General features: G+C 42.3%; 1 protein-coding gene across 1 annotated transcript in view; it reads right to left on the bottom strand.

The window, feature by feature from the left end:
• Positions 1-24,207, bottom strand: part of ARHGEF38 (Rho guanine nucleotide exchange factor 38) — a 53,396-nt gene extending 29,189 nt beyond the window's left edge. Inside the window, exons 1-3 of the mRNA XM_024206578.1 lie at positions 24,006-24,207; positions 9,574-9,764; positions 6,420-6,543 (exon numbers count right to left, since the gene is read on the bottom strand). Coding sequence (XP_024062346.1) covers positions 6,420-6,543; positions 9,574-9,764; positions 24,006-24,207 — 517 coding nt within the window. The remainder of the gene's footprint in view (positions 1-6,419; positions 6,544-9,573; positions 9,765-24,005) is intronic.
• Between the last annotated feature and the right edge of the window lie 521 nt (positions 24,208-24,728).

Raw genomic sequence — 24,728 nt, 5'->3', positions numbered from 1 at the left:
TCGGCCGAACCTGCCGCGTCAGCAGGTAAATAAAACTGGCCCGGCCCGCCAGGGTGCTTACCCTGGCGAGCCGCGTGCCGAACGTTGCCGACCCCTGCTTTAGTGCATTAGTCTCTGATAAGAGCAACAGTTTTGTTTTCAGCACCACAAATGCCAACTATAGGCTCACAGTTCATCTCAGCAGATTCCCAAATAGGACCAAAAGTGTTACTCACTCCCACAAAATAAATGAGCTCCACAAAATCTGTGTAGTAGTATAGTGTGCCACTATGCCAAATTAATTAACTGGAGTTTATGTTGTGATTATGTACTGATTTGACTCAAATGATAGATCTTTATAGAGATAGATGTATTTCCTAAGTCTAAAGTTCTTCTCCATCCCAGACCATATGAACTGAAGCAACCAGCACAGACATAGGTAAATTATTATGGCAGCTTCCATTATACTTTATATAGTCCAAACTATTGTGCTGTCTTTGGGGACTGGTATTACTTCCAGTCTCAGTCTTCTGAGTAATCTGGGGAATCCAACGCTGCCTGCTCTCCTGTACTGCATTCTAGAATGCTCTGGTAAATTGATCTTGGAGATGAAACCCCAGAAAGGCTTGAATGAGGGAAACAACCTTTCCCCACAGCTTTAAGTGGTGCTTCCTGTTTCTACAACAAAGGGAAGGGGTCAGAAGGGGTCAAATGGTAAATTGAAGCCTTGCTGAAATTTCTAAAACTTCTCATTCCTGTGACATCCAGTCACTAGAATGGGGAGAGAAAAAAATATACAAGAGGAGGAGAACTGGAAAGTGTGTATAATCTGCGCTCAATATATTCAAAAGTGAAAACAATATTTTATGATGTGTGGAATGTGACAGAAAATAATATAAAGTCATTATGTAGATCAATGGTACCTCCTCACTTGGAATACTGTGTTTAGTTCTAGTCACCCAGTCTAAAAAAAGATACAGGAAAAAATAGGGTCCAGAGACAGATACCAGTAATAATTAGAGGCATGAAGAAACGTAGGCATGGAGAGAGAATAAGGCCTTGTCTGCACTACAAGGGAAATTTGATCTAAGCTACATGAATAGCGTAACTCAAATCGACGTAGCTTAGCTCTACTTACACACTACACGATGTCGACGGGAGATGTTCTCCCATCGACTCCTCCTACTCTTCTTGATCCAGTGGAGTACAGGAGTTGATGGGAGAGTGATCTGCGGTCGATTTAGCGGGTCTTCATTAGAATGAATGAAGACCCGCTAAATCGACCACTGATGCATCGATCGCTGCAGCATCGATTCCCCAATAAGTGTAGACAAGCCCTAAGAAAACTAGGGCCTGGTCTACACTAGGAAATTCAGTAAATATAACTACTAAACCCCTGAACGACACAGTTAAACCGACCTAACTCCCAATGTAGACAAAGCTAGGCTGATGGGACAATTCTTCCTGAGGGAGGTGGAATACCTACACTGACAGGAGAAGCCCTTCCGTTGGTGTAGCTGCTCCGCTGCAGTGTTTTAAGTGTAGACAAGGACTTGGACTGGTTAGTTTAGAGGAGATGACTAAGAGGGGACATGATGGAGGTACACAAAACAAGGAATAGCATTAGAGAAGGTAAAGTGAGGTGCTCCTATTTGCCTTTTCTCTTAATACAAGAACCAGGGGACGTTAAAATGGAAACCAACTACATTATGGTCCTTTCTACATTAGAGAAATATGCAACTTCGATGTAGTTTTGCCAGGCCAAACCCCTAGTGAGCACACTGCACTGATATAAGGTAGAGCTTATGCTGGTGCAATTTTCTTGGGTAAGTGTGTCTATGTTAGGGATTTACCCTGGTGTAACTAACTACATTGATATTATTACACCAGTGCAAATTTCTCTAATATAGACAGGACCTATCTCATTTCTGGTGTCAGACTGGTGAATTAGCAGCGCAGTCCAATGTTACACTGACTGATTGGATTCAAGAGAAAGATTGTACATTGGAAAATATCTACATTAAATATATTTTTTTAGCCCCTAGTCACTGGAGAATGGGTTAAAGAGTCAGAAATTATTTTTGGGATCCTCTTTTGTTCCTTTTCCTCAAGACAATTGTTTTTTCAAGGGCTTGTTTTTACATCCCACACAGTGAATATTAGAACCCCACAAACAAAGCTATCTTCACAAGTTATCCCTTTGGGATGCCAAAGGCTAAATTAACCCTCTATAATGATATGACCACCCTTTTTCAGAAACTAAGCGCACAAGAAGGAATCACTCTTTCACTTTTTTCCAGCTCTATCCTGCCCACTCTAGTCACTGACACAATATGGTTTAACCATCCATCTGAACCAGACCCACATATAGTTTCATAAATAGCTCTTATGTCCATACTACTTCCATGTAAATAGCTAAATAGAACCTAATAAATTCATGAAATTGTTTGTCTTTTCTCCCAGACACGGTAGGGACTCGAAACACTGACTCCTTTTGCTGTGAAGGAAACAACTGCCTGATAGAATGCAACATTTTTTATTAGGTGTGTGAATCACCATGACGCACAGTTATTGAAATACCATCAAACAGCACAGTCTCATCAAATTACATTTAGCTGTTTGCCTTGGCAAACAGGAGACAGACTTACTAAGATCACTACTTTGGCCAAGCATCATATGCGTTAAAATCTGTGGCAAATTATAGCTTTTTCTCAATTCTCTTGCAAGCACATGGGGCTTTTCTATAGCATGTTGCCTCAGGCTTATGACTAATTTGGAAAAAACAAACAAACAAAACACCCCAAACTGTCCTTTGACTACTCTTTGTGCGTAATGACTTGATTGAGTTCTGAGTATGGGAGGTGAGCACATTTGCTAAGCTTCATATATAGCTTTCATTAAATTGGGTCTGCAAAAGGTATTTAAATTAAACTTGGTATGAAGGGGTGTACCAGGCATTTGATGCCTCCCTGCTGGAGGCACTCCCACCTTGACACACCGTACCCAAAAGAAGTACCTTTTGGGAGAAAACAGCAGTCAGTTTAGACCTCCAGAAGCTGCCTAGAGAGACCACGCAGGGTCAGCTGCTAGCAGAACCAATGAGAATTGGTCTTCTAGCAGCTAGACGAGCCAGGCCCAGCAGGCAATGTAAAAAGGGCTGGTGCTGCCTTCTGGGGGCGGTTCTGAGACAGAAGAAGAAGGATCTCCTCTGTCTTAATCCAAAACCCAAGGAATGCCAAGTTTGATCTTCTCTGGTTTTATTGGAGAACCTTCTGGCTGTCTCAAAGCCTATATAATGTATTATCGTATACCTTCGATAGTGGTGTTGCATATTTAACAAAAATGTATTGTCCCCAAAATGTTTATTAGTCGTTGAAGTTAAATAGCTGTTGACAAAATACAAAGATGGTTAAATAGTCTGGCTAAGAATTCTTTCCCATTTCTGTTGCTCAGGTTTCATTCTCTTGACTCTTGGAAAGCACTAACAGATTTTGGAAGCTGAAACTGTAGAATAATAAATGTTTCTTCTTTTTCTGTGTTCTAATACTAATGAAGGTTTCCTCTTCTGCTAACTCCTATTTTTTATAGGTTGGTCAACTGCACCTGGAAGGAGATTTAGGCTTGAAAAACAAGCACTAATTGATTGTGAAGCCCAGCTGGGCAGGGGCAGGGGCAGGCGCAGGCTGAACTTGTATAAAGCCACCAGGATGAGAAGCAGAAGGGTGCTGCAGAGGAAATAGTCCGCAGTCACTCCCTGGGAGAAGGGAGGTGTGTTTGAGGCTACAGAGTTTGGCAAGTAGTCAAAGAGGGAAGTAGGAAAGAGTCTAGGAAAATAGTAACAGGGTTTTGGAGCAAGCAAACAGGAGTTGCTAGACAGAGTGGCTACCGGCCACTAGGGAAGTGGCATAGGACCCAGCGTTGGAGCAGAAGACTGTCTGAAACAGCATATGGACAGCTGATACAGTGGGCCTTTGATACCCTGGAAGGGGCAGATTAGACAGTGACTTGCCTGGAGGGCTGAGTCATGAAGAGGGAGCTCCATGAGTCCTGGAGAGGGAGGAGGAATGTGGTGTGAACAACTGTTGGCAGGGGGCATTGGACCTGACTAGTGCTAATCCTCAGATGTTGCCACAAAGAGGGGTCCAATGCTGAGTAAACCTCATGGTAAGCCCTCACAGATCTGCGAGTAAGTGATGTAGAAAATAAATTGGACTTAAAAGTGAAATCTCTCTTCAAGTATATAAAATTTTTATAGAATTTTTATTATCCAAAACTTTTTGTATCCAATAAAACTGTTGCGTAGATATTTAGGAGTAAATCATGGCTGGCTGTGAGGGGAAGACAGCACAAGGAAACCCTCTGTCCCTTGCAGTGCACCTATGCAGGAGACAGCCATAATGTGGTTGGTTGTGCTTAGGAATGCAAGCAGTAGGAGTCTGCTATAATGCTTTAGGAAGCACTTATTGGCCAAGAGGGGGTGAGGGTGTGGAATTGTCCTTCCTATGCACCAGTAAGCACTAGCAGGTTTTCACTGATGGGAGTGCTGCCTCCACACTTTTAGAAGTGCCACAGCTGAGCACACTTACCCTAGTGCCCTTGGAGGTTTTGTGCCTTATGGACAGGGCGGGCTCCCGGCACCAGCGCAGGAAGCAGATGCTTGGGGCGGCCAATGGAAAGGGGCGGCACGTCCGGATCTTTGGCGGCAATTCGGCGGTGGATCCCTCAGTCCCTCTCGGAGGGAAGGACCGGCCGCCGAAGTGCCACCGAAGAATGAAGCGGCACAGTAGAGCAGCTGCCAAAGTGCCGCCGATCTCGGCTTTTTTGTTTGTTTGTTTGTTTTCTCTCTTCGCTGCTTGGGGTGGCAAAAAACCTGGAGCCAGCCCTGATTATGGAGGCAAAACACCTTTCTCTCCCACTATGGGAGCAAAGTAGGTGCTTCCTATATTCCAGGATTCCAGAGGCTTGCATCGCCATAATTGGCCTGTAGCGTCTAATAACCTAAAGAGTGGATTTATCACATCCTTAAAACCACACAAGAACTCTTGAATGGGTGATTGTCATGATGCATGTAATCAGTCCATCTGATTAAAACAACTGCAAACTACAGGCATAAATGTACAGCTTGTGTTCTGCTTTACCTTCCCTTGTTGACCATGAGCCACACCCTGTTTGGAACTCTATTCCAGAGGTTCTCAAACTGTGGTCTGTGGACCACCAGTGGTCCGTGAGCTCCATTCAGGCGGTCCGTGGATAGTTCCTTCTAAGGTGTGCGCCTGGGCGGCTGAACACAAGAGAATGAAGGGCCACCCACCTAATTAGTGGAGCCGTGCAGGTGTGGCTTCACTAATTAGGTGCCTGGACCCTGGAGAAGATGCACATGTAAGGTGAGGTGATGGCCTTTGGAGGAATAGGAGGTAGGGGGGAGGTGGGGGAAATAGAGGTAGATGGGGAGGCAATGGGGTGAGAAGAGGGGGTGAGGGGAATTTGGGGCATGCAGGGCTGTGGCGGCCAGAGAAAGAGGCAAATTTCCCCAGCTCCAGGGCTGCGGCTGCTGGGGAGAGACGGCCCTCCTTCCCAGCCTCAGCAGGGGAGAGAGGGAGACACCCCCCCCCTTCCCAACCTCAGCTAGGGGGCTGCCGCATGGGGGAGAGAGGGAGCGACCCCCCCACACTCTTTCCTAGCCCCAGCTCAGGAGCTGCTGCGGCAGGGGAGAGAGGGCACATCCATCGCATCAGAAAGGTAAGACTACAGATATTAAAATGAGTTGTGTGCTTTTATTTGTAGAACAAAAAAACCCATTAATTATTATTAAGTTTTTTTTATATAGCGCTTTTATCCAAAGTGCTTTACAATAGTTAGCTAACGGTACAAACAACATTTGGAAAGATCATTAAGTGGTCCACCGAGACCCTCAGCAATTTTCAAGTGGTCCACGAAAGAAAAAGTTTGAGAACCACTTGTCTATTCGCCATGCTCAAATGCGAATAATTCTTGGCTGAATAATATATTGTAAGTAAACATCAGTACAACAATGTTTTGATATTTTTATTTTTCTAATCATTTGTTTAAATTCTTTACTATCACAGTACGATATGAAAGTTTGCCTAATTATCTAAGTAGGAAATGCCAAAGGTGGGGTGGGGTGACCCTGCGGTTAGTACCTGTGGCATCCTAGTCAGGACTCTCTTTTACAGTTTTTACTCCCCCACTGAAATCAAGTAAGGATGGAGTAAGGGCTACACTATATGAATGCAATACATCACTAGATAGGCTGTACATTTTTTATTTTTATGAATCATTATGGGGATTTAGTAAGGGCCTGCTCCCAATGGGAGTGGCACTAGCTTAGAACAAAGGTTGGTGGGGGTATGGGATGTACAAATGTTCTTATATTATCCCTTCATACCATTTTGTAGGACTCAAAAAGGCAGTAAACATACCAATTACTTGCATGGGTGGGTCCACGTCTGCTGTGGCTTCTTCCAACAATGACAGCAGTTTGGCTGATATTTGATGGACTGATTCAATGTTGCTAAACAAGCCATCCACGTCAAACCTAACAATCTGATGGAACACAAATATTGAGCAACAAATGATAGAAGCAGAAGGAGGGACACTGAATAGTACAGGTTTTTTCCTGTTTAGCCTCTGAAGTGTTCAAAACTCCAAGACATGCCACTTTTGCAAAAGCCTATGTAAACATCCTTGCTGCAATTTCAAGGACACATGTGCAGTGTTTTAATTAATACAGCTGGGCTAAAGCAGTTAACAAGGGGCACTTTATCAAGTGTATTTAAACTTATTCTGAACAATTCCTAAAGGGAATATGTGTGTCTTGGAGAGAAGTAAATATTATTAGCTAGCTAAAGGAAGAGCTGTAGCTGGCTAAAACGTTTACTTATTTCATCATAGAGAAAAAAAGACAGTACAACTGAAAGTGACAATTATGAGAGAATCTGATCCCTTTATCATGTTACCCATAAAGACTACATAAACTGAGCCCTGGTTGTTTGTTTACATAGGTGCCAAATATCAGGCAAATAGCCTTTCTGGACTAGAAGATGCCATTTTATGTGAGGTGATAGGAGTAAAATCAAGGCAGTGTATTTTGGCTAGAATATTTATGGTTATTAAAGAGACAAGGTGGGTGTGGTAATACTTTTTATTGGACCAACTTCTGGCCCAAGAGCTCTTCCTAACCTGAAAGCGTGTCTCTCTCACCAACAGAAGTTGGTCCAATAAAAAATTACCTCACCCACCTTGTCTCTAATATCCTGGGACCAACATAGCTACAACAATACTGCATATGTAGATTTATGCTTAGTCATTAACATAATCTGTGGGCCAGACCCTCTGCTGATGCAAACTGGCACAACTTCATTGACTTCAACGAAGCTGAACCAACTTACACTAGCAGGAAATCTTAATACATAGGGCAAAATTATCTCACTGCTTATTTTGAAATAGGAAAAAAAAAATTTAAATATACTTTTCATACTGGCAACTTGCTTCCATGGACAGAGGGACAGTGATTAAGGTTATGGAACAATTAGAGTTACCCAGTATGTGGAAAGGCAGAAAACTAAAGGCAGTGTTGATTTTGGCAGATATGCTGGTTCTTCTGAACATGCCTATCCATTAGTAATAGAACTGCGTGTTTACACAGCAGCTTACAGAAAGAGTCCAGGAGAATCAAATTGCATGTTACAGTAACAGAATCAACATCATGTTTTAATTGCTTGTGTAGTTAATTTCTGATTATAGAGATTAACAACATTTTTGATCCATTAGGAAATGTGAAAGATTCATCTATAGCTCAATTTTCTAGACACTATTTTTTTCCCTGTTGAAGCAGTCTGCCCTCAAATAAAAAACAAGCTTTCAAATGTAGTTATTCACCTCCAAAAATAATCTTAAAAGCATATGACATTCTTAAAGCCTGCTTTAAAAAAATGCAGATTATATTAAAAATGTAGGGTTGTGATCTTATTTTTATAAGCTTTTGTCTTTTAACAGTGGATCTCTGATATCTTACCTAATGCAATGTGTATGTGGTATTCAGAAATACACGGGCACATAATGACAAAGGCCCAAATTGGTATATGTGCCTAACTGCTAAAAGTAGCAGACAATGGAGAAAATGTTTTCAGTATGAAGAGCAGCAAATGGATACATAAGGCGGTTCCAAATGCCAGGAGCTGCAGAGGAGAAAGCTCTCACATCAACATTGGCAAGACTGTAATTGATGAGTGCAGCTAGTGAGGAGAGGAAGAGAGACAAGGAGTTATTTTGTCCTCTCAGTAACACCAGCAGGTGCCAGGGTCTCTAAGGGCTTGTCTACATGGTGCCAGCAAAGCACATAAGAGCACTTTACAAATCACACTCTTCTAATGTGTGTGCTACAGGCCCTACTGGCGCAGTACCTTACCTTATAGAGCACACCAGCAGGGTCTACATCAGGCTGTTCTAGAGCAACATGTTAGAGTGTTTCACAAATCACAACCCTCTAATGTACTTTGCCATGCCTAAAATAGGTAGGATTCCAGGAGAGGTGGAGTCAAGGCAGTTTGAAAAATAGTTTAGCCCAACTTAAGCAGCCAAACTGTTTCATATGGAATCATATATACACAGTTCAGATAATTGGTTAATGACCTAGTGTGGATTCTGAGCTGTGCTAGTAGCATATACCAGCTGCCTGGCCTGGTAGGCTGTGAGGTAGGAGGACAAGTTAAATTTGTCTGCCAGAACCTGTTGCACACCCAGCATATGAGTGCTCCTGCCTGCAGGGAATGCTGGTACTCCAGCACACAGTTTGCCCAAAACTGCAAAGGTTTTGGGGGGAAATGTGCTCTCTCTGAATAGCAGCCAAGCAAGTTTGAAGTTTCTGTGGAAGAGAAGAATGGGTATAATCTGAACTGCAAGACCTGCAGGAAAGATGTAATCTGATTCATCCTGCTTACATGTAGCTTCACTATCTAAAATGCAAATACCTCAGGACTCACTGGGTTGCCTTGCCTAGCATTTTCCCACAACAGCTGTTCAAGCAACCAGGATGAGTTTGTTTGAATAAAAGCTGTCTTCAAGGGTGAAATTCACCACGGTGTGAAGGACCATAACATTCAAGCCCCTTACTGGGGAAATTTGTATAATGGAGCTTCCATGGTGATGGGAGAAAGCCAGGGGAGGGGATGTGTAATCTGTGATTACACAGCAGGCTGCTCAAGCAGCATGGAGGAGCTGCGGATGCTATTCTAGTTCATAGCCTGGAATAATGGGCATGGGGTTCAGGGTGAGGAGGTCTGAGCTGCAGTCCTGTTTCTGCCCCATTTATTCCAGCTTTATGCAGGTGAAATGAACTTCACCCTGAAAGCCTTGAGCATTTAAAGTATTCCTGCTTGCCCTCCCTGCCGCAAGCCCCACCCCCTCAAAAAAGTCATGCCTAGAATTGTACCTGGCACCATGCCATTCCTGCATATCCCTTGGCAGACATTTGTGTTTATTGTTGATTGTAGACAGAGCAGTGGTAAATACAGATCTGTGTCAAATCAGCCTTTCCTCCAAAAAACAAAACAAATAAACCCAACACTTTCTTACCTGCTTGTTTCTCAAGGGCTGAACCACTTCCCTGATGCACAGCTCCAGGTCATTGAGGTAGTCTTTCTCTGTCTGCACCAGTTCTGCAATGATTTTTACTCTCTTGGCCATCATTCGCCTGGTCAGCTGCTCTTCATTCTCCTGCAGTGAAGTGACGGGTGACAAGGACCCAGCTTGTGGGGCCATCTTTTCTGTTAAAATTTATTACAGAACACTTGTGAGAACTGTAGTGTGAGAACCTTTATTCCCACTGTCATGCCTCTGGTTTGAGTCACTGATACATGTTTAGTCTATTCAGAGTCATCGAAGATGCTTGGTTTCAGAGTGGTTTCAGATGCTTGTTTTACCCACGAAAACTTATGCCCAAATAAATCTGTTAGTCTTTAAGGTGCCACCGGACTCCTCATTGTTTTTGTGGATACAGACTAACACGGCTACCCCTCTGATACTGTGGGAATACTGTGGACTGAGCAGCATAGCTCCTTCCAGGGTTTGCTCTGTGTTAGTGCAGGGGGAGAATATAGGGTCAGAAACAATGCTAGTGTCCACTGAAGACTCCCCCAGCCACATGGGCAATGAGGGGAGAAGTATATTCAACAGAGTAGCTACATAGGAATTACTATACAGGATCAGGCTAGTGGTCCATTTAGTCCAAATAACCGGTCTCTGAGTACCCAGTAGCAGTTGCTTTGGTGGAAGAAATAACTGCCAGTGGCAGTTATGGGATAAGGCTGTGGTCATCTGGGGCAGGTTACTATTTTAAATTTAGGCTGGGACTTTTGAAAGAGCTGAAGGACTTAGATACATATCTCCCATTTAAAATTATTAGCATTTGCGCATTTGACTCCTTTAGAAATAAAATCTTGGCCCTAGATTAACTCTTTGGGGCAGGAAAAATGTCACTTCTTATGTAAGATGAAGATTGCGTTTAACTGAGCCTCACTGAAATAACCTTTGCCCTGTTAAAAAAGATTAATGTGAGGAGATTCTGGCTCAGGGATACAGGAAGTTGTGCTACGAATTCATCTGTCCATGATGATGATGAAATCTGTAATTCTATCTGAATAGGTTCCTTTGGACATTGCTGAGAAATTCTAGGAGAATGAGGTCAGCTGTGATATCCAGTAACAAAGGATCCAAAGGACAGGAGATATGGGGATGTGGCCACTCATGACTATTTTCCCTTATAATAAACCTAAAATACCTATTTTTATCCCAGACATTTGGAAATGTTCCTTTGATATTGATGAGTCATATATATGTGTTACAGGTAGAGAAGAAAGAGAATTTGTCTGTAATGAGGTTCCTTCCTTTCACAGGTTCGTAAGGCATTTGGTTTGCCAATCTGGCAGATATATTGTGTGAGCTGTGTAGACAGGTTGTGTATTTTATCTGTAGGCACAGATCTACCTCTTTTTCACAGGAAAAAACACTTAATACGAAGAGAGACTTTGGAGGGTGTTTAAGATACTGCTAGCCACAAGATGGTGTATAGAACAGCAAAAAAATGGACATACCATTACTGAGTATCAGTGCAATACTCATATAACAGTTTGACAGCAGAGAGACTTACAGTTGAGTGGCAATACACTGGAACCCTCTATTGCGACCCATACTCTTATGCTATTTGTGTCAACATCTTGTGTACACCCTATTGTCTAACGAGCCAATAACAAGATGTATCTTTTATTTTTGTGAGATGATAACCAATATTTAACATTCTGTAGTTTATGAATGAACTGTTTAGCAGGAGAAGAGTCATAAACATCCAGCAATGCCTGCATAAGACAATGAAGAACTATGTGTCTGATTCTTGGGATAATGTTTGTGAGAGAACCAACAAGCTTGCAAGATGGAATATTCTGAGTTGTTCATTGTCACGGGTCATAAATTGTTATTGATCCGACATGTTATCATCATCTTCTATAATTATGCTGAGTGCTGACCCTGGATCTTCAGAAATGGCAGTTGTTTTGCTAATCTTACCCTCATTATATGACATACTTACTAGTAAGCCTGTGTGGCCATGGTTTTTTTTTATCAGAGCATTTCTTTGAAAATATCAAAATTGAGGCAAACACAAAGGATGAGGCTGAATAAATTTGTAGACCTATTCAGTTAGGCACTTTTCTGCTTAAAGTTTTTTTTCTCCTCTTGGGCAATCATTATTTCCACCATTGAGCTTCTCAGCCTTGATGTGCAAATAGAAGAGGGGTGATCAGGAGGGGTGAATGTTTTCTTCTTCAGGTTGAAACGTTGCCATCAAAATGGCAAACTAGGCAAAGGAGGTTTCTCCTCTCCAGGCCCAATTGATCCAGATTTTTAGGCCAAATTCAGCCCTGATGTGAGCAGGTGCAATTTTACTGATTTCAGTGGAGCTGCATCCATTTATAATACCCATTCATCATAGATGCTGCAAAGTGGAATAAATGAACAGGCTGTTGCTATACCTAGCAATTGGCCCACACCGGTAAAGGGGAGAACAAAGGGGTCATTTGTACTTTTCATGGCCTCCTTCCAATTACTTCTCATTTCCCAGCTAAAAACATAGGGCCAGAGCTTTCCGTCTGCTCCTTCTATGCAATAGTGCATTCATTTTTTTTATAGAAATCTTGATTTGTAACTATATTTAAAACTTCAGAGTGAACCACTGAAAATACTGCAGAATTGAATCCATTTAAGTTCTCTATGTAGTGATCTCTGCACAAAAATCAACATTTCCATTGAGGTGGCATGTGAAAATAATTTATCTACCTTGTGAATAAAGCACCAGACAACATGGAAAATCTCGCTAGTATCACTCTGTCTGGCTATCAGGATTAATAGGACATTGTTAGAAATGTGAATGTAAACAGACTTATTGAAGAGAAACATTCTAATCTTACACTAATTTTTTTTTTTTAATGAACAAAATAAAACTATTGCATCCTATTTTGGGCTTCCAGATGTAACACTTGAGTTATTATTTTGGTTTGTCATTCAAATTGCTTGATCAAATTCAATCCTTGTATTGTCAGTACTCACTTATTAGTCTTAATATATGGTACATAATATAGGTACCAGGAAATAACTACACTCAACCTCAATACAAAGAAATAGCTAGGAGAAGTTTCAGTAAATCTTGTTTTCTTTGTATTTTTGTAATTTAACTTTACATTTTTGCTAAATATATTTACTTTTTCACTTTGGATGTGCCTGCCTCTATACAATACAAGAGGGAGCTACTGAATCAATGATTATAGCAGAACTTGTGTTTTTATGTTCAGCTGATTGCTTTTGAGCTAACAGGGAGTTTCGTAAGGGAGTTCTCCAGGTGAAGGAGGAGCAATAAGGCACCCTTGGGGTAAGTGACTGTCTGTAGTGTGTGTGTGTTTGTGGGTTACTTGCTGTGTGCTGAGCTTGTGTTTGTCAGTCTGTTTGGTTGGTTGGTTGTTTGAAGGACCGTGTGCTGTGGCTGGCAGTTGGAAGCTGTGAGCTTCAAAGGAAGGTCTGAAAGCTAGAAGCCTCTGGTAATTGGCTGAGCCTTAGTCAGTGGGCGGGGCATTCATACAGGCCAGGGCTTCATAAAGCAGTGCACAAGCGACCTGGGAGCTTTTGCGACCAGGGGCTGCTAACAGGGAGTTTCGCAAGGGAGTTGGGAAGGAAGCGAGGGTCCCTTGCCGGTTCTATCTGTTTTCCCTTTATTCCCCTTAAAACCTATAAACCAACTACATTCAAAACTTCTTGCTTAAACAACCCTTTCAGCGGACAGGGGGCTGCAGACAGGGGAGTTTGAGAGGGAGTTTGACAGAGGGAGGCTTACAATGGTTAGGAAGACCCGAAACACCTGTGCCAGCACTGCTTCTGTCTCCTCCACCTGCGCCTGTAACCAGACAGAGCGCCTGAGCATGGATGCTTCTACCCAGATCCTGGTGTGGTTTTGCAGAGACTGTAACTTGCAATTTCCACTTACTGATATCCAGGCTGGGGGGACCATCCAATGTGAAAGGTGCCTGCTGTTGGAATCTCTCAGGCAGCAGGTGGGAGAGCTACAGGAGGAGGTGGCTAGGTTGAGGAGCATCCGAATCCACGATTAATTCCTGGACAGTGTCCATGTGGAGACAGCTGAGGTAGCTGTCCCAGTACACAGGACTGCTGATACACCACTGGTGGAGGAGGCGATGGCTCAGGGTGGACACTGGCAGCTGGTTACTTCTGGCAGCAGGCAGTGCTCCACCCCTGCTCCGAACCCTCCCGCTGTGGTAATAGGTAACCGTTATGCTCTTCTTGATACAGGAGAGAAGGAATCACCCCCGACAATAAAGGAGGAGAAGCCTCGTACCCCTAAGGCTGGGAGGTCTGCTGCCTCCACTGCGAATAGGAAACATAGGGTAGTGGTGGTTGGAGACTCTCTGCTGAGGGGGACGGAGGCGCCCATCTGTCGCCCTGACATTTCATCTCGGGAGGTATGCTGCCTGCCGGGGGCCCATATCCGAAATGTTACGGAGGCATTGTCGAGGATTATCCAGCCCTCTGACTACTACCCCATGCTACTCATCCATGTGGGCACAAATGATACTGCGAGGTGTGACACTGAGCGGATCAAGAGTGACTACAGGGCTCTGGGAGTACGGGTGAAGGAGTTTGGAGCGCAGGTGGTATTCTCTTAGATTCTTCCTGTCAAAGGTAGGGGCCCGGGCAGAGATAGATGCATCATGGAGGTGAATGCCTGGCTGCAAAGATGGTGTCGCCAGGAGGGCTTTGGCTTCCTTGACCACGGGATGCTATTCGAGGAAGGACTGCTAGGCAGAGATGGCGTTCATCTTTCAAGGGGAAAGACCCTATTTGGACACAGACTGGCTAACCTAGTGAGGAGGGCTTTAAACTAGGTTCGACGGGGACAGGTGAGCAAAGCCCACAGGTAAGTGGGGAACATGGAGACCTGGGAGATGGGTCGGAAACAAGAGGGAGTGTGGGCTATAATGGCAGAGAGAAAGGAGGGTCAGGGCAAAACTGGGAGGCAAGATTGAACCAGTATCTTAGATGCCTATATACAAATGCGAGAAGTATGGGTAATAAGCAGGAAGAACTGGAAGTGCTAATAAATAAGTACAACTATGACATTGTTGGCATCACTGAAACTTGGTGGGATAATACACAATTGGAATGTTGGTGTGGATGGGTACAGCTTGCTCAGGAAGGATAGACAGGGGAAAAAGGGAGGAGGTGTTGCCTTATATATTAAAAATGTACACACTTGGACTGAGGTGGAGATGGACACAGGAGACGGAAGTGTTGAGAGTCTCTGGGTTAGGCTAAAAGGGGTAAAAAACAAGGGTGATGCTAGGAGTCTACTACAGGCCACCTAACCAGGTGAAAGAGGTGGATGAGGCTTTTTTTAAACAACTAACAAAATCATCCAAAGTCCAAGATTTGGTAGTGATGGGGGACTTCAACTATCCAAATATATGTTGGGAAAATAACACAGCGGGACACAGACTATCCAACAAATTCTTGGACTGCATTGCAGACAACTTTTTATTTCAGAAGGTTGAAAAAGCTACTGGGGGGAAGCTGTTCTAGACTTGATTTTAACAAATAGGGAGGAACTCATTGAGAATTTGAAAGTAGAAGGCAGCTTGGGTGAAAGTGATCATGAAATCATAGAGTTTGCAATTCTAAGGAAGGGTAGAAGGGAGTACAGCAAAATAGAGACAACGGATTTCAGGAAGGCGTATTTTGGTAAGCTCAGAGAGCTGATAGGTAAGGTCCCATGGGAATCAAGACTGAGGGGAAAAACAACTGAGGAGAGTTGGCAGTTTTTCAAAGGGACACTAATTAAGGGCCCAAAAGCAAGTTATTCCGCTGGTTAGGAAAGATAGAAAATGTGGCAAAAGACCACCTTGGCTTAACCACGAGATCTTGCATGATCTAAAAAATAAAAAGGAGTCATATAAAAAATGGAAACTAGGACAGATTACAAAGGATGAATATAGGCAAACAACACAGGAATGCAGGGGCAAGATTAGAAAGGCAAAGGCACAAAATGAGCTTAAATTAGCTACGTGAATAAAGGGAAACAAGAAGACTTTTTATCAATACATTAGAAGCAAGAGGAAGACCAAAGACAGGATAGGCCCATTGCTCAGTGAAGAGGGAGAAACAGTAACAGGAAACTTGGAAATGGCAGAGATGCTTAATGACTTCTTTGTTTCGGTCTTCACCGAGAAGTCTGAAGGAATGCCTAACATAGTGAATGCTAATGGGAAGGGGGTAGGTTTAGCAGATAAAATAAAAAAAGAACAAGTTAAAAATCACCTAGAAAAGTTAGATGCCTGCAAGTCACCAGGGCCTGATGAAATGCATCCTAGAATATTCAAGGAGCTAATAGAGGAGGTATCTGATCCTCTAGCTATTATCTTTGGAAAATCATGGGAGACGGGAGAGATTCCAGAAGACTGGAAAAGGGCAAATATAGTGCCCATCTATAAAAAGGGAAATAAAAACAACCCAGGAAACTACAGACCGGTTAGTTTAATTTCTGTGCCAGGGAAGATAATGGAGCAAGTAATTAAGGAAATCATCTGCAAACACTTGGAAGGTAGTAAGGTGATAGGGAATAGTCAGCGTGGATTTGTAAAGAACAAATCGTGTCAAACGAATCTGATAGCTTTCTTTGATAGGATAACGAGCCTTGTGGATAAGGGAGAAGCTGTGGATGTGGTATACCTAGACTTTAGTAAGGCATTTGATACGGTCTCGCATGATATTCTTATCGATAAACTAGGCAAATACAATTTAGATGGGGCTACTATAAGGTGGGTGCATAACTGGCTGGATAACCATACTCAGAGTTGTTATTAATAGTTCCCAATCCTGCTGGAAAGGCATAACAAGTGGGGTTCCGCAGGGGTCTGTTTTGGGACCGGCTCTGTTCAACATCCTTCATTAACGACTTAGATATTGGCATAGAAAGTACGCTTATTAAGTTTGCGGATGATACCAAACTGGGAGGGATTGCAACTGCTTTGGAGGACAGGGTCATAATTCAAAATGATCTGGACAGATTGGAGAAATGGTCTGAGGTAAACAGGATGAAGTTTAACAAAGACAAATGCAAAGTGCTCCACCTCGGAAGGAACAACCAGTTTCACACATACAGAATGGGAAGAGACTGTCTAGGAAGGAGTATGGCAGAAAGGGATCTAGGGGTTATAGTTGACCACAAGCTAAATATGAGTCAACAGTGTGATGCTGTTGCAAAAAAAGCAAACATGATTCTGGGATGTATTAACAGGTGTGTTGTGAGCAAGACACGAGAAGTCATTCTTCCGCTCTACTCTGCGCTGGTTAGGCCTCAACTGGAGTATTGTGTCCAGTTCTGGGCACCGCATTTCAAGAAAGATGTGGAGAAATTGGAGAGGGTCCAGAGAAGAGAAACAAGAATGATTAAAGGTCTTGAGAACATGACCTATGAAGGAAGGCTGAAAGAATTTGGTTTATTTAGTTTGGAAAAGAGAAGACTGAGAGGGGACATGATAGCATTTTTCAGGTATCTAAAAGGGTGTCATAAGGAGGAGGGAGAAAACTTGTTCATCTTAGCCTCTAAGGATAGAACAAGAAGCAATGGGCTTAAACTGCAGCAAGGGAGGTTTAGGTTGGACATTAGGAAAAAGTTCCTAACTGTCAGGGTGGTTAAACACTGGAATAAATTGCCTAGGGAGGTTGTGGAATCTCCATCTCTGGAGATATTTAAGAGTAGGTTATATAAATGTCTATCCGGGATGGTCTAGACAGTATTTGGTCCTGCCATGAGGGCAGGGGACTGGACTCGATGACCTCTCGAGGTCCCTTCCAGTCCTAGAATCTATGAATCTATGAGCCCTTTGAGGATATTAATAGCATTCTATGGTCAGAAGGGAAAGAGGGAAAGCTTGAGGAATGCAGCTATAGCAAACACATACTTCAAATATAGGCAGACTTTATTTTCCATCTGGCACCTGCATCAACAGTGGTATAAGTCTGGTGAGGGCTGGGGGAGGAGAAAGAAGAAGTATTGCTTAGGCTCAGTGCCATTGTTGTACAATACAGTCCCTTTGTCCTTAGAGATGTCAGGTTATATGAGCATAACATTCTCCAAGTAATGACACTGTCAAAGGAGCTACCTGTGTATTACTTGTTCCTTTTGCGAATATGCAGTCTAAAAACATCCCACAAAGATAATCATGAAGAGGCAAATCCCTGCACTTACCTCCACAGGTGCAATAGTAGAGTCTGGGTAGGATTTGTGGAGCTATATACCTTGTGTGCAATACACAATAGATCCCTCCTCTGCAATAGCTCCCTCACTGTACAGCAACTTGCAGGAAGTGTTAGGGCCTGTTTTGGGAGAAGCCAGAGCCAGAAGATCCACCATCCTCCAGTGCTCCTACTTCATAGAGCGGGCAGCCCTGGGAGTAGGATTCTTCCTAAGTTCCCAGATGAGGTACTCAAGTTGGACGCTGGATTTGCTCCAAGGGCCCTGTCCTTACTTCCTGTGTACATACCCAATATTCTCATTTGAGGAGAGTTGGAGAATTGAGTTGATGGTGGGATATATGTCAGTGAGTATAATATGGTAAAACAAAACTAGTGGTCCTAGAGGGTGAAATTGCCCTCTCTGCAAAGGGTCAGTACATGGCCTATTTTTGAGGGCTCAAGTGGCACTTAAGTGGTGCATAAACCTTATGCTGACACTCTGCAGTCAGGGGAATTTCACCCAGCCTGAAGAAGCTATGAAAGTAACCAGTGCGTAAGAAGAAGAAAAAATACAGTATTTAGAACACAAGAAGAGAATATTATAGTATATGTGAGTTTGCATGATTTGCCAGGGCAATGAGATTTCTCAGAACATCAGGACCAAAGATGGTTGAATTACCTAATTACAAACTCTGTCATTATTTTTTTTGCATCAGGTATAGAAAAGATCCACATATTATATGAAATTCCTTTCTTCAGTTCCTTGACATTAGACTGTTAATTCTGTGTGTGCTGACAGGAGACTAGAGAGATCCCCATGGGAATGTGCTGGAAGAGAAAGCTTATTGCTGTGTGACAGAAGAATGCCTTGACTGTTAGTACTATTACCTGCAAATAAACCTTTCCAATATGTCATGGGCTGGTGTATTTATATCCGGCTTATGCTACTTGGTTAATGTTGGTAACAGAAGACCTGAGGAAGGGCTACATCCAATGATATGCACATGTCAAGCTTTGGCATGGATCGTCTGCAAGGATTGTCAGGTGTCTCTGACCCAAGATCTAACAGTTTTGATTAATAAAACATTTATTTGTGGGTCTGACCATGCGTATGGAGATGGAATTCCTATACACTTTAAAAACATTGGGTCTTAGACATACTCTAAGGGAGTGAAGACTATTTCAGTAGCCCTTTGGAGACTCAGTCATGGACCCCTTTCTGCTAGGTGCTGTACAAACATAGAACACAAAAATGGTTCCCCAAAGAGGTTACATCAGTGAAACTCCAATGACTTCAGCAGAGTTGCTCCAGATTTACACTGGGGCAAGTAAAAGCAGACCTACCTACGCCCACTGAATAGAAATTTGAACATGGAAGGATAAGTGGACTTGTTGCCTTATATGATCTCAAGACAATGGGTATATTTACATAGGCGTATCTTCTGCACTAGTGTAAGCTATGCAAACTTTTACTCCTTATTGGACTTTAATTCAATCGAGAAACCAGCTGCTCCAAAGAGCAACAAATTTTGCAGTGCAATAAGAAATTAGCTCTATGTATATTTAAAATCTAAATATAGTCCAAAGCATATAAGGAAATTGGGGGAGAAATATGTGGGCTTTCAATGAGGAGATGCAGAAGCAGGGGGTTGGAGAAGCAGTCAGCTGACAGGAAGAAGAGGCATGCTGTTCAGAAAAAGGCTGGGGGAGGGGCTGTTCTCTGACTTCTTATAAAATCAAAGGGTAGTGCTGCTACCCTCCAAGAATACTGCAAACAATTTGACAGTACAGCTGATCAGTACACCACTAAAGTGACAAGTCAAAAGCAAGGGTATTAATACTAGATAGACTTCCAACATGAAGATTTTTCAAAAATATTTATTACCTTAAAGTAAAATACTGCAAATCCCTAAATCAGATACTTTCTGGAAACCCATTTTTTCCATAATCCCTCAGACAATAATATGCCAAGCTCTTATATATCTAGGTTTTAAAAGAAACAAACGTAACATAAGTAATCTCTTCAAATATTTTGTGTGTTCCTCCTATTTTTACACGACTGCAGCACAGCTATAGCACTGTAGCTGATGGAGGTAATCCATCTTTCTTAAAGGGGGTATCTAGGTCAATGGAAGAATTTTTCTATTGACCTAACAGCACCTATACAGGGAGTTAGGTCAACCTAACTGTGTTGTACAGGGTGCAAAATTTTTCACAGCCCTGAGCAACATAGCTAGGTCAATCTAATTTTTAAGTGTAGACCTGGCTTCGCTTATGCCCTGATCCTGAAGACACTTATGCATGTGAGTAACTACACTCACTGAACTTGAGTTACTCAAGTACAAAAGTGTTTGCAGGATGGAGGCCTTAGAGTAGTCCAAGCCCAGCTATGATGCAATACATACATGTTTACATAGATAACAATGACTTTCACTGCTGTTGGTCCAAGTTTTATAGGAAAGACCAAATCTTACTAGTAAGGAGATCAACAATTTGTTTTAAAAACTGACAAACTTACCATTACTTTTTATATGATTTTTAAGGACAATATTAATTTCCTCAATTATTCAGTCAAAAGCAAATGACATTATTTTCAGGGGACTGGGAGTCAGAAGTCCTAAGACGCATCTAAGCACATATAAGATCCCCATCAATGTTTCTAAATAAATCACAAGCATTAATGAATTATCTTCATGAAATCCATGTGCAGTAGTAACGTATTACCCCCACTTTACCAGGGGGAGAACTGTGGTATAGAGAAATGACTTAGCCAAGGAGTCTGTGGCAGATCCAGGAAACAAACACAGATCTCCTGAATTCCAATCAACTTCCTTTTTATTTTGGTTCTGCCACAGAGGTGCTCTGTGACATCAATCAGTAGGTGCTTAGGTTTACCTATATGTAAAATGGGGCTAATAGTACCTAGCTACCTTACAAAAGATACTGAGAGACTTGACTGACGTTTGTAATGCATTGTGAAATTTAATAATTAAATTATGCTTTGAAGTGCAAAATGTGCAGCCTTTCTCAAAAGGAATTTTTTAAAGGAATGAAACATCAAGATGTTGAATGACCACTCACACTAGATAAGTGCATTAACTGGATGTTTTTGGTATAATCATTAGTTAACATTTCCATAGCTGTGTTGCTAATTAAGTGATTAAGTTTTAAAGTGAAAAGCCTTTACTGGGAAGTTCACACCTCCTGTAATCCTGTTGTTTCAATATCTCGATTCACAAAGCTAACTGAATGCCCCTGGTTATCTTTGCAACCAGAGATCTAGTAACTCTTTTTAGATGAAAGTTTAAATTCTGTAGAAAATGGCAAAATCTAATAGAAATCCATGGGGAGGCTCTAGATCCTTAAGAATTGTGGATTTTTCATGTCTGTAATTCTATTCATACAAATTGCACCCATTTTTCTGTGTGCCTAACAACCTTTTAAAAGTAAATTCTAGTGCCTGTGAAAGGGCTGGGATGACAACAGCACAATTATAGCATGGATTATAGCTGCTCTCATCATCTAGGCTATGTCTATGATACAGAAGCACAGCAAGGGCGCAGCTGCTGCAGCACCTTAGTGTAGACCAGGGGTAGGCAACCTATGGCACGCGTGCCAAAGGCGGCACACGAGCTGATTTTCAGTGGCACTCACACTGCCCAGGTCCTGGGGGCTCTGCATTTTAATTTAATTTTAAATGAAGCTTCTTAAACATTTTAAAAACCTTATTTACTTTACATATCACAATAGTTTAGTTATATATTATAGACTTATAGAGAGAGAGACCTTCTAAAAACATTAAAATGTATTACTGGCACGTGAAACCTTAAATCAGAGTGAATAAATGAAGACTAGGCACACCACTTCTGAAAGGTTCCTGACCCCTGGTGTAGACACTTTCTACATTAACAGAAGGAGTTTCTACATCAATTGTAGGTAATCCACCTCTTCGAGACGTGGAGAGAATTCTTGGGTCAATCTAGCCATGTCTGTGCTGGGGGTAGGTCAACCTGACTACGAAACTCAGGACATAGGATGATATAACTTTTAAGTGTAGCCAAGCCCCAGTGAATGTGCTGCTTCTATTGACATAGCTACCATCACTCAGAGATGGTTTTCGTTCAGCAATGGAAAAACTCCTTCCATCGACATAGCCTGTGTCTACACTACAGGGTTATATCGTGACATAGCTAGGTCAGTCTAAGGGCTTGTCTACACTGGCACTTTACAGTGCTGCAACTTTCTTGCTCAGGGGTGTAAAAAAACACCCCCCTGAGCGCTGCAAGTTTCAGTGCTGTAACGTACCAGTATAGACAGTGCACATGCTCCCAGTGCTGGTAGCTATGCCCCTCGTGGAGGTAGTATTTTTAGAGAGCCCTATTTTCCACCAGTACCATGCATCTACATTAGGGGTTTCAACTGGTGTTGCACAGCCAAAACTCTCACAAATTTTCCTAATATAAACAGGCTTAACTTAAATACCATTGTAGACAAGACCTTTTGTGTGTGAGGCCTTCTCAACGGGATTGAGGCACATTGTAGAGAAAGAGCAGGGTTGCCTCCCTTTCTCTATCCATTCAGAGAATGTTGCCAGATCTATCAAGTTAGCATTTTTCACTTAAACTAAAATTTCTTAAACCCTGCCTGCACCCCACCCAAAAAAAACACTAGTTCAGAGAATGTTTGATAAGACACTGTTAACCATCAGATCAGTGCTTCTGTAGATCTTATTTTTATTAACAAGTTTGACCAGCCCTGCAGATTTCCTTCCCCACAAATAAACCCTAAATTATCTCTGCTAAAGATCCGCTAAGTATAAATTTGCACGGCCCTTTCCAAATTGGTTACAGTTCATTTTGCTATCAAGAATGACAATTCCCTAGAAGGTTTCAGAGTGGTAGCCGTGTTAGTCTGTATCAGCAAAAACAACCAGGAGTCCTTGTGGCACCTTGGGGATAAGCTTTCATGGGCTGATGAAGTGGGTTATAGCCCATGAAAGCTTATGCCCAAATAAATTTGTTAGTCTCTAAGGTGCCAAAGGACTTCTCGTTGAATTCACTAGAAGAGGACTATAGTTCTGAAACCCAGTAGCCCTAATCTTCTCTCACTTTAAGTTAGTTTTGCACTGCTGTAACTCCATAGACTTCTGTGACTTCCTCACTCCTGATTTACAGTAATATAAGTGAGAAGAGACTCAAGCCTAATATATGTGAGAGGAAGGAGCAGCACCTTCAATAAAGATCACCTATCATGTATTCTGGTATATGCTAATAGTTAAGTTCCTTTTCTCTTTTGGCAGAACAATGAAGTAAGATTTTTCCAACTTTACTGATATAATTATATTAGTATTACTGTTTTCTCAAAATATTAAGCTGTAAGTAACTCAAATTCCAAAGTATGATTTGTTTTTCACTAAGCACCAGCAAATTAACTAATAGTGAATTTCTCCTTAAAGTCAGTATTGCAGAGAGGAAAAATTAACCTAAAGCTCTTCATACTTCTTACTACATCTGAATAGGTAGCATTTTAGTCACTGAAAGGGAATGTCATCACCAGACCTGTTAACTGCATTTCAACAGCTCAGTAGCTATGTACATTATATTTTCCGTTTGAGGGAATGCTGTTCCTTTATTAAATGCACCAAAACCATACATATTTTATTAAAACACGTTATTGTTTTATTCCCCTGATACAAGATTATTGTCATAAAAGGTATTCTGATGACATAGTTCATATAACTATTAAAGGCATGTAATTTGATATACTTGAAATTCAGACACATTCAATCTAGATAAGAGATGAACAGGCACATTTTTCTTTTAAATTTAATCAAGCTTTAACTTAAACAAAAATATCCCTTCCCACCTCTATTAGTTTGACAGTGTATATCCCATTCCACAAAATACTATCAGCTCATGCGGAGACATATTTTCAAAATACTGGAGAACTGGTAGATAATATGGCTAACATGTAGAGTAGGATTTTAGTTCCATGTATATTTTGTACATAGGCTTTAAAAAGCTGGGCATCATATGAATCCCATTTGGAATCCTGTGCAAGTGGCATTATTTATAAATATAAAACCAGCCAGGAATGGTGACCATAGTGGGTGGGAGGGGGAAATGGTCACTTAGATTTTAAGCTTTTTGAATGGGGTCCTGGTTTGTGATAGGGCTGCAATACAAATAATAAATAAGTAATTTTTTTTCCGTTACCTTGTAACTTCTGGCTGTATTCTGTCCTGTCAGATTGGCTCCTCCTCAAAGTGCCAGAGTTACCCTGGTCCACAGAAACACTGTTCTCAACAACAGTGTCTGTCTTCCTTCTCTCCACCATGTACAGTCTGTGCTTCAAGAAGGTCAAATTCTTCCTCTTGGCTCCCATGCCTTCTTTCCCAGGGGCTTCTTTGGTTTCCATTTTCAGCAGTGACAACCCTCTTCCTTGGGAGAATGTCGATTCTTAGGGAGCTGAGTTTAGTGCTTGTTTCCCAGGTGAGTGTAAAAGCTGCCTATCAGCTCAGCTCACCTGTCTTTGACTTCACAAGTTCACTTGTTCCCTGGCTCAGGTTGCCTGCCACCTCGACTACAGCCTCGCAGAGCCCCACCCCTATGAAGTCATCCTCTGCTGCCCTTGGAGCCTGACTGGGGAACCTGCCACCTGTTACCTGAGAGGCCAGCAGCTAAAGCTCGGGCAAATGGAAGGGCTGCGCTGCGCTGCGGCGGGGTAACAACAAGGGGCGACCCCGATGCTTGTGGGCCATGGGCCCCTTCTGAACACAGATGTTTGCCCCAGGGACAAAATAGGATTTAAAAATCGCTGCTTGGATAGTGACAGGAAAATCTCTCAGACCCCTCCCCCCTCTCCTGGGGCTGTGCCTGTCTCCGCTGAGCGATTTGCCCGGTGAGGTGGGGAAGCCGGTGCACACTGTTATGCAGGGC

Source organism: Terrapene carolina, unplaced genomic scaffold (assembly GCF_002925995.2).
Source record: "Terrapene carolina triunguis isolate 2854851 unplaced genomic scaffold, T_m_triunguis-2.0 Scaffold706, whole genome shotgun sequence".
Classification (NCBI taxonomy): Eukaryota; Metazoa; Chordata; order Testudines; family Emydidae; genus Terrapene; species Terrapene triunguis.
This window is presented reverse-complemented; position numbering and strand designations above follow the sequence as displayed.